Below are 14,044 nucleotides of genomic sequence, written 5' to 3'. Positions count from 1 at the left end.
TGTGGATGTTAGCTTACTTATCATTTCTGGTGGGTCAGTAAAGGAGACTGAACTTAGACCAGTTAAAATCAAAATAACTTCAGGGGTGGGGGAAGAAATTATGTAAACCAGACAAAGTTATTCTTTGTTTAAAAATTGGGGGGGGCGGCTAGGTGGCGCAGTGAATAAAGCACAGGCCCTGGATTCAGGAGTACCTGAGTTCAAATCCGGCCTCAGACACTTGACACTTACTAGCTGTGTGACCCTGGGCAAGTCACTTAACCCCCATTGCCCCACAAAAAAAACCCAAATAAACAAAAAAATTTGGTGCCACTCAATCTATTTCCCTAAAAAAACCCTTATTTTCCAAGGGGATTTTCCAAGAATTTTGAAAGGGTTTTAGAGAAAAACATTATTTATTAACATTTTCAATGTTACTAAAAAAGTTTACAATTACTTACATGGATGCAAAAAACCCCCCAGAAAACAAAAATAAAACCTTTTAAGGTAGAGATTTTTAACCATTTTTTTTCATGGACCCCTTTTCCATTCCCTATGGCTCTCTTCTCAGAATAATGTTTTAAATGCATAACAAAATACATAGAATTACAAAGGAGATGGATTATATTGAAATATACTTATCAAAGTGTTTTGAAAAACAAGTCCATAGGCCTTGGGCTAAGAACCACTGCTTTATGGTATTGTTCACCATAGCTTTTATGACTTTAAAACCAATAAACTCTTTTTTAAAAAAAATAAACATTTTTTACGGTTTTGAGTTCCAAATTTTATTCCTCCTTCCCTCCCCTCCTCTCCCCTCTTCCTGAGGTGGTAAGCAATCAGATATAGCTTATACATGTGCAATTATGTAAACATTACCTTATTAGTCATTTTGTACAAGAAAACTTGAATAAAAGAAAAAATGAAAAATATCATGCTTCAGTCTGTATTCAATCAATATCAGTTACTTTTTGGAGGTAGATAGTATGTTTCATCATAGTCCTTTGGGATTGTCTCAGATCATTGTATTGCTGAGAATAGTCAAGTCATTCACAGTTCTTCATCAAATAATATTGCTGTAAAACCAATAAACTCTTAACAAGATTTTACATTGCATGCACTTGACTTTAAATATTGCCACCCTTAGAAAGGATGGGAATTTGTATCATGGAGAGCATCCCCCATCATCTAGTAAACTAGTAGCAGACACTACATTTGGAATTTATTGCTTAGTTCACAAGGTCTCTAGCCTTGCTCAAAAGATGTCATTGGCAAATATTTTCCATCTAGGTCATCAGGATAAATTAGGTGTTGCAGAAACCAAGCTCCTTCACACCCTGCACTGGATGCTGCTTGAAGCCCCCCAGGATTGCAACAGTGACCGGTTTGGGGGAGGTGACAGAGGCTCCAGCTGGGGTGGTGGCAGCAGTGCCTTCATCCATCAAGTTGAAAATCAGGGATCCCCAGTGCACCCTCGGCGAAGCAGCTCCCATGAAGAAGAAGAGAATAGTCGTAGGAAATTCTTCCAGAACTCCATGGCCACTGTAGAACTCTTCGTGTTCCTATTTGCTCCTTTGGTACACCGGATCAAGGTAAGGAGATTTCTGGAATGAGTGAAAGCCTCTTAAACTCATCTTTCCACCTCAGTAAGACCAAGTCTCTGGATCATTTTGGAGATCAATGCATAGGCAGAAAATGTCCTTTAAATTCAAGTGCTATTTGGTCATTGAAAAAAATATTATAAACTACTAGAACTGATAGACTGCCTCAAGGTGATCAGTTCCCCAATTGTTATACAGCAGAGTTTGGATGACTTCTTGTTAGGCATAAGAGACATAATTGCTTTTGTTTATACGTTAGACTGGATGGTTGCTTACGTTCCCTCCAACTTTCAAAGTCTGTGTGATTCTGTAAATGGGCCCCAAAGAGAGAGTGATATTTAGTTCAAAGGAATAGATTGATAGTGGTGAAAACCAGTGCCTTGATAGGCTCAAAAGGAAAGAATTAGGAGATAGGATGACTTGGAAATTTTTCTACAAAATGAGAAGCCTGTACTCATGATGATCTTTATATCTCTATAGCTCCACTAGTGCATGTCCTATATTCTAGCATTATATGTTCTGAGGTCCCTCCCATTGGGGGAGGTCACTTCTGGCACTAGTATTCTGTGATTTTGAGTGAGGAAATGAATGAAGAGCTGTCTCCCAGGCTAGTTGTAACATAATCAGTATTTTTGAGAGTCCTCGATTATCTGGATGGTGTAAGCCTTGGGAGTCAACATAAAACCTATAGTTATACAAAAATAATAATAATAAGGACTAAGCCTAATAATGACCCCCAAACACTTAAGAGAGGAAAATATATTTGTATTCATAGCTGGTCTTCAAATCAATAGACGGATACGTAATTAAAATGGCTATTAGTGGGATCTATGATAAAATGTTGTTGTTGTTGACTCGTTTTTCAGTCATATTCAATTCTTTGTGACCCCTTTTGGGGTTTTCTTTTTTGTGGGGCAGTGAGGGTTAAGTGACTTGCCCAGGGTCACACAGCTGGTAAGTGTCAAGTGTCTGAGGCCAAATTTGAACTCAGGTCCTCCTGAATCCAGGGTCAATGCTTTATCCACCGTGCCACCTAGCTGCCCCCTCTTTTGGGGTTTTCTTGGCATTTATTGGAGTGGTTTGCCATTTCCTCCTCCAGCTCATTTTACAGAAGATGAAATTGAGGCAAACAGGGTTGTGACTTGCCCAGGGTCAAAGAACTAGTGCCTAAGGCTAGATTTGAACTCAGGTCCTCCTGACTCCAGGGATGCACTCTATCCACTGCACCACCTAGCTGCCCCCAATGATAAGCAAAGTGTGTGTTGAGGGGGGGGTACAAATCTTACCATTTTAAGAGACTATGGCAAGGAAAGTATTGACCTCAGATTAAGAGAAACTTCCATTTAAGCCCTAATTCTGACACACACTAGTTGCATGACCCTAGACAAGAAACTGTAAGCCAAAGATGCTCCATCTGCTAGAAACAACTTCAGGTGCTAAAGGACATAATTATAGAAAGTATATGAATTCCTAGGAATTCTCTAGAATTTTGGGTTGGATAGTAGACATACAGTATTTCTTGAACTTACCATGAAGTCTTGTCATGTGGGACAACAAAGCTTCTTAGATACCTGTCTGAGAGCCTCAGTCTCCACATTCAAATGAGACAACATCATAAAGAGTATTGTAGACCTTAAGCACAGCATAAACAAGAGTTATTATCATTATGTTACCCTGTAGCACCAACACTCTAAACCTTAGGATGTGGTCAATAAAAGCTATTTGTGTGTGTGTGTGGGGGGAATAAAGGTCATAATTTTATGTAGATGCAAATCAAATACCTGGTTGTGGGGGTGGGGGTGGGTGAGGCTTAGTGGAGAAAAAATGCATGCAATTAGAACAGTTGATAGTGACGTGTAGAGCTCCCCTATGGACCTACATACCTTCTTTGTAAGGAAGAAAGGGAATATCAGAAACTGAGAGGCTGGTGAAAACTAAGTCCTCCATTGTGATTAGCAAAAAACAGTCAAAACATTAGCATTCTTCATTTAAATCTCTTGTTCTGTCTGCTTATGTCTTTATCACAAAAGGTCCATCCATACATCTCTTAATCATGTGTGTGTGTGTGTGTGTGTGTGTGTATGTGTTTTCACCCAATTCATTGCTATCCCTGCTCTGTACCACTCTTTTTCAAAGGGACTGAACACTGCTTAAAAGCAACCCCAGCCCTTCCTCTTTTTCAGCTGAAAATTCTTTATGCACAAAAGTCAAGTTTTGTTATATGGTTGAAAAAAGTCCTGGACTTGGAGTTAGGAAGACTGGAGTTCAAATTCTTGGGAGACACACCAGTTGTGTGACATTAGGCAAATCATTAACTTCCTCATGCCTTGGGGTTTTTTTCCTTATACAATGGGGAGAATAATAGGACCTTCTTCAGAGGATAGTGGTTGTTGTGAAGATCAGATCAAATGAGTTAATATCTTTAAAGATCTTTGCAAACATTAAAGTAATATAATTATGATCTTCTTTCAACCCTGAAGCTAATTTTGGACACTACATGCTTCTAACATCCTTTGGGCTAGGATCAGGATGGTTCATTTTGGCCCTTACCCATTCTAGCCCAATCTAGAGGAAAGGCATTTTTTAACATCATTTAAAAATTTTTAAATACTATTTTACTTTTCCCATTTACATGGAAAAACAATTTTAACATTAATTTCTTTTTTAAAAATTGACTTCCAAATTATCTCTCTTCCTCCCTCACTACTTTCTCTCTAAAATGGTAGGCAATTTGATATGTGTGTATGTATGTCCAATCATGTAAAATATATTTCCATATTAATTATGTTATAAAAGAAAAAACAGGACAAAAGGAAAGAACCCTAAAAAAATTAAGGGAAAATAGTATGCTTTGATCTGCATTCAGGCTTCATCAGTTCTTTCTCTGAATGCAGATAGCATTTTCTATCATGAGTTCTTTGGAGTTGTTGTGAATCATTGTATTGCTGAGAAGAACTAAGTTGATCATAGTTAATCATCACACAATGTTGCTGATACTGTGTACAATGTTCTCCTGGTTCTGCTCATTTCACTTTGCATCAGTTCATGTAAGCCTTTTCAGGTTTTTCTGAAATCCACCTATTCATCATTTCTTACAGCACAATAGTATTTCATTACATTCATATAGCACAACTTGTTCAGCCATTCCCCAACTGATGGGCATTTCCTCAATTTCTAATTCTTTGCCACCGAAAAAATAGCTGCTATAAATATTTTTGAACAAGTAGGTTCCCCTTTTGTGGTCTCTTTGTGATACAGATCTAATAGTGGTATTGTTGGATCAAAGGGTATACACAGTTTGGTTGCCCTTTGCACATAGTTCCAAATTACTCTCCAGAATGTTTGGATCATTCCGCAACTCCAATAGCAGTGATTGCATTAGTGTCCCAATTTTCCCACAAACTCCAACATTTATCATTTTCCTTTTCTGTTCATATTAGCCAATCTGATAGGTGTGAGGTTTTACCTCAGAGCTATTTTAATTTGCATTTCTCTAATCGATAGAATTTCTTCATATAACTATAGATAGCTTTGATTTCTTTATCTGAAAACTGTGGAAAGGCATTTTCTATATCTCCTATTGAAATGGTATACTATCTACAGCAATAAACCCTATGCCAGAAATACCAAAAATATGAGCCCAAGAGAAGTATAACATGTTCAGAGATGAGTAAATGTAGGATACACACCAAATACACAATGACTGGGGATGCAAGGAGAACAAGTGATGAAGAGAATAGAGAAAGGCTTCTGAAAGGAAAAGGTACTTGAGCTAAGATTTGAGAGTAGACAGGGGTTTCAAGAAGTGGAGTTTAAAAGGACGAGCATTTTAGGTGTGAAGGGCAGCTGGGCAATGACACAGTGACAAGAAGATGGAATGCTGTGTGCAGGGAATAGAATAGCCAAGTTTGGCTGGAAAATAGAGTGTGTGGGGGAGAATAATGTGTAATCAGTCAGAAAAGCTTCTTGAGCAGGGAAGGGGCATGGCCAAATCTGAGTTTTAGTATTTTTCATTTTAGCAGCTGCGTGAAAGATGGATCGGAGAGACACGCAGTAGACAAGGACATCAATTAAGAGCTTATTGCAATAGCTGGGATGAGATGGAATGAAGACAAACTATGGTAGTTGGGGTATGCCTAACTATAGCTAGTGAGGATAAATTGGAAAGACTTTGAAGAAGAGATTTAAGGCAAGTTTTATTTTTAAGAGAAGACATTACATTTTCACATTTTTGCCTCTACTTTCTTTTCTTTTTCAATAAATTTATTTATTTATATTTGACATTATTTTTAAAAAATTTTGAGTTTTGAATTCTCTCCTCACTTTCTTTTCTTCAAAAATAAAATCGTAAACAAAAGAACTTGACAGGGAGTAATGAAAAATTCCCCTAGACACAAAATCCAATTTTAAAAGAGGCTTTTGGTTTGTCAGCTTGCCTCCATCACAAAATAATCCTCAGTAAACAACAGTTCTAAAACAAGCACATCCTCCTCCTTCCCACTGCTTACCCACCCCCCAGCCCTAAAAAATAACTAAGCAGTATGCTTACTTGCCACATGGAATTTTTTTCTTTTAAAAAGCTTATACACAGAAATCAGTCACCCTAAAAAAAAATCTAAAAATGAGGAAACAAAAACATAGACTTTTAAAAAATTGATGTTAATTTTATTTTCAGTTCTGAATTCTCTCCCTAGCATTTTCCCTTCTCCCCATTTAGAAAGCAAGAAAAACAAAGTCCATTACAAATATGTATAGTCAAGCAAAACAAATTCCCAAATTAGCCATGCCTGTGTTTCAATCTTCATTCCAACTCTCTAACTGTGGAGGTGGAGAGCAACAATATAGCTTTTCCAGAAAGTTCTTTCCCTTCTTCCTCTCACCCAACAATTTCTAATAGCACTTAGCATTTCATACATCTGTTTTAGGTTTCCTGCAAATGGACTGAAAGCCAACCAGGAGAGGAAAGATGATTTTACTGCTCTCTCAGTATATGATATTATTGATACAAGTATTGTAAATGGTAAAGGACACGCAGGCAACAGGTTAGAAATGACAACATTCCCCTTACCACCAATTCATTCAATCACCTCACAAATATTTTTTGAGCACCTTCTATGTATAAGGACATTGTGCTTAAGGCTAGGAAAGATAACAACATCAATGAGTATGGCCCATGCCCTCATGGAGTAGAGAGTCTATACTGGGATAAAAAGAACTAGGTCTTCTGATACCATGAATGAATGAATGAATGAAGCATTTATTAAGTATTTAATGTGTGCATTGTTCTAAGTGCTAAGGATACAAACAGAAAAGGAAGACTGTCTTTGCTCTCAGAAAGACTGCATTCTAATGGAAAGACAACACAGATTGTTTCAGCTACAAATCAAATGGGAAAGTCTCATGGGCTTTGGGTACAGTGGCAATGCAGATATGAATGTATCCTTTTTAATATCATGTTCTCTGATAAAATACCAGTTTCTGATGTTGAACCATTTGACAGGGCCAAGGACTTTGTTGGCAAGAACTTTCTTTTATTTGGTCTTCAGTAGCTATGGCTGCAACACCTGTAAGAGCAGTTATCCAACTGTGGCTCTCCAGGAGTTCCTTCCTAGGACTATGGCTGAAGTCACTAGGCTAGAAATATTGCTATTCCCAAGGCCCTTGGATTCAGTGTGCTGAACTGTCTCTGTTAGGGTATGAGGGGAAATAGTGGTCAAGGTGGTAGTGGTAGTTTGACTTGTCTGACACATGCTACCTCCTGTCTGTCTCTCAAGGCATCTTACTGCTTTGGCTAGACTGGCTTACCTGGCTTATCTTAGCTGATATTTGGTAGGGATAGCTGTTTCTCCCCACCCCATTTTCCACAGGAATTATTTCCCCAAAGCATAGCTGTGAGGGCTGGGCTAGAAACAGAAGGTATGAGGGGGGAGGGAGAGGAGTGCTCCCACTTTCAGGGGTTCTGTGTCTTTCTGCCTATTGATGGCAATTGGTCATTCTGCTGGTAATGAGGAAAATGGGCCTCCTCCCCACAATTATTTATCAGTAAATCAATAAACATTTATTATATGCCAGGCTAAACTAGAAGCAGGTATGGTTATTTAGGGGCACTGCTGTTCCCAAGACTCTTGGCCTCAAGATATTGGGATATCTTCATTAGGGTTTGAGGAGAGGTGGTGGTCAAGGTTGTGATGGTGAGTGATTGCCTTTCCTAGTATATACTGTCTTCTGTCTTTCCTTCAGGGAATCTATTTTAGCTAGGCTGGCTGCCCTATCATATCCTTACTTATTTTACTACATGACACATTTAGTTAGTTTACCCCTGATATAAGCAGCCCTTTGTCCAATTCTAGGATCTAGTTGAAGGATTTTGCTTTTCTTTTCCACCAGGAATCTGACCTGACTTTCCGATTGGCCAGTGGTCTTGTTATTTGGCAGCCAATGTGGGAGCACAGACAGCCTGAGGTCTCTGCCTTTACAGCTCTGGTGAAACCTATTCGGAACATCATTACGGGTAAGTAGATTAGAGTCCCAAAAAGGCAAAGTGAAAGATTCTCTTAGGAATTTCCCCCTTTGCTTCTTTCTCACATAAGCATGAGGATGGTAGGATGATTTTCCCTTAATGAAGAGACCATTAAGAATGCAATTCTTCCTGATAGATGACTTCTACAATATTATGCAGAATCTATCAATCCACAAATATTTATTAAGCACATTTAGTAGTAATACAAACCTTAGCAAATGTGTTTACAGGAAGAAAATAATGGTAAATTTTGATCAATAGTCATCATCCATAGTTTTGTCTTGTTTTATAATTTTGGTAAGCTAGCATCTCTGTGTTTCTTCACAAGTAAAATGAAGCCCTTTCTGATTATTCATCATTTAATTCAATCCAACAAGTACCTATTATTTGCAAGGCACTCTTGTTACCCTGTTCCCCCAGCTAATGGTATGACTGAGTCTTACCTCAAATGGGGGTGGACATTATGATGTTAATAGTCTGTACTTGTTAGAAAATTAAGCTGCCGGCCAACTAGGTGGCGCATAGGGCAGCTAGGTGGCGCAGTGGATAGAGCACCGGCCCTGGAGTCAGGAGTACCTGAGTTCAAATCCGGCCTCAGACACTTAACACTTACTAGCTGTGTGACCCTGGGCAAGTCACTTAACCCCAATTGCCTCACTAAAAAAAAAAAAAAGAAAGAAAGAAAAAAGAAAATTAAGCTGCTAAATATTGATAAAACAAAGTTCTATAGTTGCAAGCTCAGTGGAAATTCTAAAATAAATTTTAAAATTGGACATTTGAATGACCTCAAAACATTTGTTCAGGAAAACATCTTTGTTATTTCTTCAGAAACATCTTTGCATAAGATATCCTATTCCTTTGTTTTATTGTTGAAATGAAATTACATAAGTGCTATCTATATTCCCTCTTCAATCCTCTATGGAATTATTTTCATCCTCATAGCCAAGAGAAGTTCTCCAATCAACAATCAGAGTCAGGTCTGTGAGTCCCCAAATCAGGGCACAGGACACTCAGAGGTAAGTTTATTATTATAATTGTAATGATTTTCCACTAAATTCCTCTTTGATGTCCCTTCCCAGCATTAAAGTAGTGACCCCAGTTCCTCAAAGACTATGCCATCAAGACACAAATGGGGGATGTCCTAACCAAGCTAGAAAGACTTCAAGTATAAGCTTAGGGATAGCCAGGATGCCTATCATTGAAGGGCCAGTCTACCAAAGATTAGAAAGACTTATCGTCTCTTCATCCTGTAGGTGATGAATTTTTGATTCATAGAAACTCATGTAGATCATCTGCTAAGGGAAGAAGGGAATCATAAGATTGTCAATCTACAGTTGAATAGGACATAAAGCTCTCTGGTTCAGTTCCAGATTTTTGGCTGAAATTCTGAAAGGAATCATGGTATAATGGATGGAAGACACAGGCCCAAATCCTGCCTCAAATACTATGTCATTTAGGTCCTTTGTACCTCAGTTTCTTCTTCTTTAAAATAAGGGTCTTGGAATTGATAGCCTCTAAGTTTCTTTCCAACTCTAAATCTCAGATCCTATGACCTCAGAGGTTCTTTTTGTCAAATACCTTTATTTTATAGAGGAGGAAACTGAGGTCAACAAGATTGAGTGACCTCTCTCAATTCATACAGGTAGTAAATGGCAGAGGTAAAATTTGAACCCAAGTTTTCTGATTCCAGAGCCTTTGGTAGAGGGAATGTTTACACTAAGGAATTTACATTTCCTTTAATTATTGAAGTAATGAGTATGATGGAAATAAAAGTAATGCCTTGAACACCTCTAGAAGTTCTCTTAAAATGCTTAATTATCCTCTATCTACTCAATTAATTTTAATTTAATATGTACTCAGAATTGTGCTAAATGCTATGAGAGCATACAGAAAAATAATATAAGGCAGTCTGATCTATCTTCCAGTAGTTTGTAGTCTGCTTTGAGAGCCGAGATCTCACCAGTATATACTAGCTATAGCCAATATGTAATTAAATGTTGTCTAAATTCCTATTTAGAGAAAGAAAACAATGAGATTAATATATTTTGGGAAGGAACTATGGAGGGGATAAGAAGTGATTTGGGCCTTGAAGAATGGGAAGACTGTGTATAAATGGCATAGAGATGGAAGAACATTTTAGACAAGGGAAACTACATGATCCAGGGACAGTGAAGATAGCAGCCTAACTAGTATGGAAGGCATGAATTGGGGAATTGTGAAGAATATGATTGGATTAGGTATAGTGGGGCAAAGTTCTAGAAGACATTGAAAGTGATTCAAGGAGGATTTCTGGACAAGAAGGCTACCTGAACTAGAGGCAGACTACCTAGCTCCCATATTCTAAGTCCAGAAAAGTCCCGAAGTTCACATCAGACCAAATAATGATTTTTTAAAAATCTAATGATAAGGGGCAGCTAGGTGGCACAGTGGATAAAGCACCTGCCCTGGATTCAGGAGGACCTGAGTTCAAATATGGCCTCAGACACTTGATACTTACTAGTTGTGTGACCCTGGGCAAGTCTCTTAACCCTCATTGCCCTGCAAAAAAAACCCACACACACACAACAACAACAAACAAACAAACAAAAATCTAATGATAAGCTATAGTATGGGGGTTCTTCCATCTCTGAACTATACAAAAAACTAGCCAGAAGCCACAGGGCAATAGGAAAGAGGGTCACCACCAAACCAGCCACAAGAAACATATATAGCCTGTAATGATTGGAATGACGCCACCTACTGGAGACTTGCTGTGGGAAAGCTCCACCATGAGGAAAATGCCTCAGAGGCATTGTGGCTTTTCCTTGGCATCAGGAAATGACATTTGCTCATGGGTGCTGTCTATCAAGGCTACCAGCCAATCAACTTGAGGAGCCTCCTATGGTCTGGGAGGAGACAGGAAGGAGGAAAGGGAGCCTGCGCAGAGGGCGCTGGGGCTTTTTGGCTTCCTGACTTGATGGTGGTGGCGGCAGAGGACTTCACAGGAAATTTGAGGAAAGATAGGAATGCCAGGCTGTTAGAATTCTGTTCTCAATCTTTTTCTTTCTATTTTCCAATAAACCCTTAAAAACCTAAACTCATTTTATCAGTGATTTTTAGTCAGTTTCCCCAAAAACTGGGGGAACAGATTAGAATCCACATTTAGAATCTTAAATTACACAAGCCTACAGAGTCCTGCGTCTGGAGACAACTGAAGCACAAGGCTAATCTGAGAAAGCATTGGATAAGTGATCTGTGTTGTACACAGCCCTCAGATAAGGACAGCCTTGGCCCAGGGCCCAGTGGTCCCTACAACTCTCCTGAGACATCTAAAAGGGCCCTGAATATCCAGCACTCTGATGCCCAAAGATCTGGGGGAGTGGGACAAGCCAGGGAAGTGATGCTCTGTGCAGGAACCGAAGCAACCCAGGAAGATGAAGTAGGACTGAGTACCCACCCAAGAACACAGCAGAGTGTGGAGTCAGTTCCTGGCACAATGCTCCAATTGAAAAACTAAAGCTGAAGAGATGAGTAAATCAAAGAAAACACCAATCAATCTAAAAATAGAGATTCCCCCCAAATATGGAGTAACTCTCTAACAATTGCAAACAGACTCAAAGGCAAGGCTGTGCTGGAGTCAGCTCACACTGGTTTGCAAAAGTAGATTGTTAAATGTCTGGTGTGAGCATTTGCACCTTAGAAATTGGCAAATACTATATAAATCAGTTTGGTTTATTGTTTTGTTGACTGTCTAAACTTAAGAAAGCAATGGAGAAAATGTTAACATAATGCACATTAAACTTTAAAAATGTGGGGGTGGGGTGGAGAGGTAGTTAAATATTTACCAAAACACTCTTGTGAAGTAAAGATGCATTTTCCTCTAGGAATGTATGACTATCTGGAAGAAAGAAAGAAAGAGATTTTTAAAATGAAATAGAAACTCTGGTGGATAGATTTGGAAAGGGAATAAATAGCTTAGAAAAGAAACTGGTAAATCTTACCCAAGAAATGGAATCCTTGAAATTTAGAAAAGACCAAACAAATGAATGACTCTATGCAACAGCAAGAAATATTAAAATGAAATCAAAAAATTAAAATAGAAGAAAATGTAAGCTGATTTCAAAAACAACAGACCTAGAACACAAGTTAAAGAGATAGAGCTGAAGAATCATTGTAGTCTGTGAAAGCTATAATTGAAAAAAAAAACAACCTGGACACTATATTACAATAATCAGAAGTGAAATCCATCTAAATCCAGTAGAGGAAGGCAAAGTGAAAATAGAAAAAATCTACTTGCCCAAATGAAAATCCCAGGAATGTCACAGTCAAAATCCAAAACTCTCATATCAAAGCATCCAGAAGCAAGCAGTATGAATACCAATGAACTAGAGTAAGTTATCATTATTTTCAGTGGCTCTTATCACTAAAGCCCATGAGAATGAAATCTTATGTTGTTGAAATAACCTTAACCGTGAGGAGACTGATAAATGTACAATTAACCATGATGGTAAAGGTTAAATATCCAACCAGAAAGATGAATTGGGTCTTACCTTTGATGAATGACTCAACAGAGGGGACCTTGTCTTTCAGATTTTATGTACAGTGCTTGCTTTTGTAAGTATTTCTCTAATGTTTCCCATGTATATTTTCAACCTTTTCCCTTTATATAATTCACCTGATCTTTGTTTGATTAATTATTTCGGTATTGCTCTTATCTTCCAAGTACTGTATCATCTTGGCATATACTTGGAAAAGTTCCAACAGAAGACCTTTGAACATTGCATTTATGCCAGATTTTTTCTTAATGTACTGATTAGATTTGCCAATTTTCCTCTACCTCTTTTTTCTTTTAAATAAATTTGTCTTATAAAAGATGGTTATCTAGGAGGGGGATGGTGAGGGATACAGGGGGAAAATTTGTATCAGATTGTATAATTGTTCTTTTTAATTGTATAAAATGAGATAGCCATAAGAATTTATTTTAAAAGGACTTTATAAAATCATAAAATAAAAATAAAAATTATATTTAAAAAAGGAAAAGAAAACACTTGGACAAGCATGATTAGGGGCTGAATAGCCAGTCTGGCTTATTATATGCAACAGATGGGGAATCTGAAGAACTGGATGTTCTAAATTTGTACATGTACTGCTATGATCAACTAAGAAAAAGTACTTAACAAATATAAGGATTCCATGTATGCTAAATACTAGATAATACTAGAGATAAACATGGACACAATTCTTGTTGGTTTCTCCAATCCCCAAGGGTCTACAGGTAGTGGGTGAATCATTCCAGTCAGATTCCATCTCGCCCAGGGCCACCATTTCTGGCTGCCATCGGGGAAACTCCTTTGATGGAAGTGTCTCTTCACAAGCATCCCTAGACAGAGGCCCTGCACACTCTAGGTAAGGAATTTTGATGCTGGAAATTATATATATGCATGTGTATGTATGTGCATATATGGTATATATACATATACATATGTACCTATATATATATAAACACAGTATACACACATGTGTACAGAGTGAGCCAAAAATCATGAATAAGGTTTTAATATTTAATAACTTCTTTATTTTTTGTTTTTAATTTATAATACCATAACATCATATACAGTATGTATAGGAAATGAATTTACATTAATGTGTGAAAAATCAAATCTTGTAAATGGCAAAAAAAAAGAAAAAAGAAATTTTAAAAAGTTATTAAAACATTATGACTTTTGTCCCACCCTGCATATATAATACTTATATATAAAATCATATATGTGTCACACAAAGTATAACTGGATTGATAGTATATATGTGTGTATAGAGTATATAGGTGTATATGTCATAAATGTTGAATATTTTGATATATACTTCTTTTGACCCAACTTATAAATAATTGTTTACTGCATATACATTTTTCTTTCCTAATTAAATAAATTCAGTAAATACATGTGAATTAACTGACTGAAAAGAG

The 14,044-nt window shown here is 37.6% G+C and overlaps 1 protein-coding gene across 8 annotated transcripts in view; it reads left to right on the top strand.

The window, feature by feature from the left end:
• Positions 1–14,044, top strand: part of UNC80 (unc-80 homolog, NALCN channel complex subunit) — a 259,417-nt gene that overhangs the window by 6,799 nt on the left and 238,574 nt on the right. For all 8 annotated transcript variants that reach the window (XM_043991060.1, XM_043991061.1, XM_043991059.1 and 5 more), the window contains exons 4-7: positions 1,270–1,571; positions 7,968–8,091; positions 9,043–9,116; positions 13,346–13,485. In XM_043991060.1, coding sequence (XP_043846995.1) covers positions 1,270–1,571; positions 7,968–8,091; positions 9,043–9,116; positions 13,346–13,485 — 640 coding nt within the window. The remainder of the gene's footprint in view (positions 1–1,269; positions 1,572–7,967; positions 8,092–9,042; positions 9,117–13,345; positions 13,486–14,044) is intronic.

The sequence above is a fragment of the Dromiciops gliroides genome, chromosome 3 (genome assembly GCF_019393635.1).
Source record: "Dromiciops gliroides isolate mDroGli1 chromosome 3, mDroGli1.pri, whole genome shotgun sequence".
Lineage (NCBI taxonomy): Eukaryota > Metazoa > Chordata > Mammalia > Microbiotheria > Microbiotheriidae > Dromiciops > Dromiciops gliroides.
Note: the sequence above shows the minus strand (reverse complement) of the source record. Positions and strands in the feature narration are given on the sequence as shown.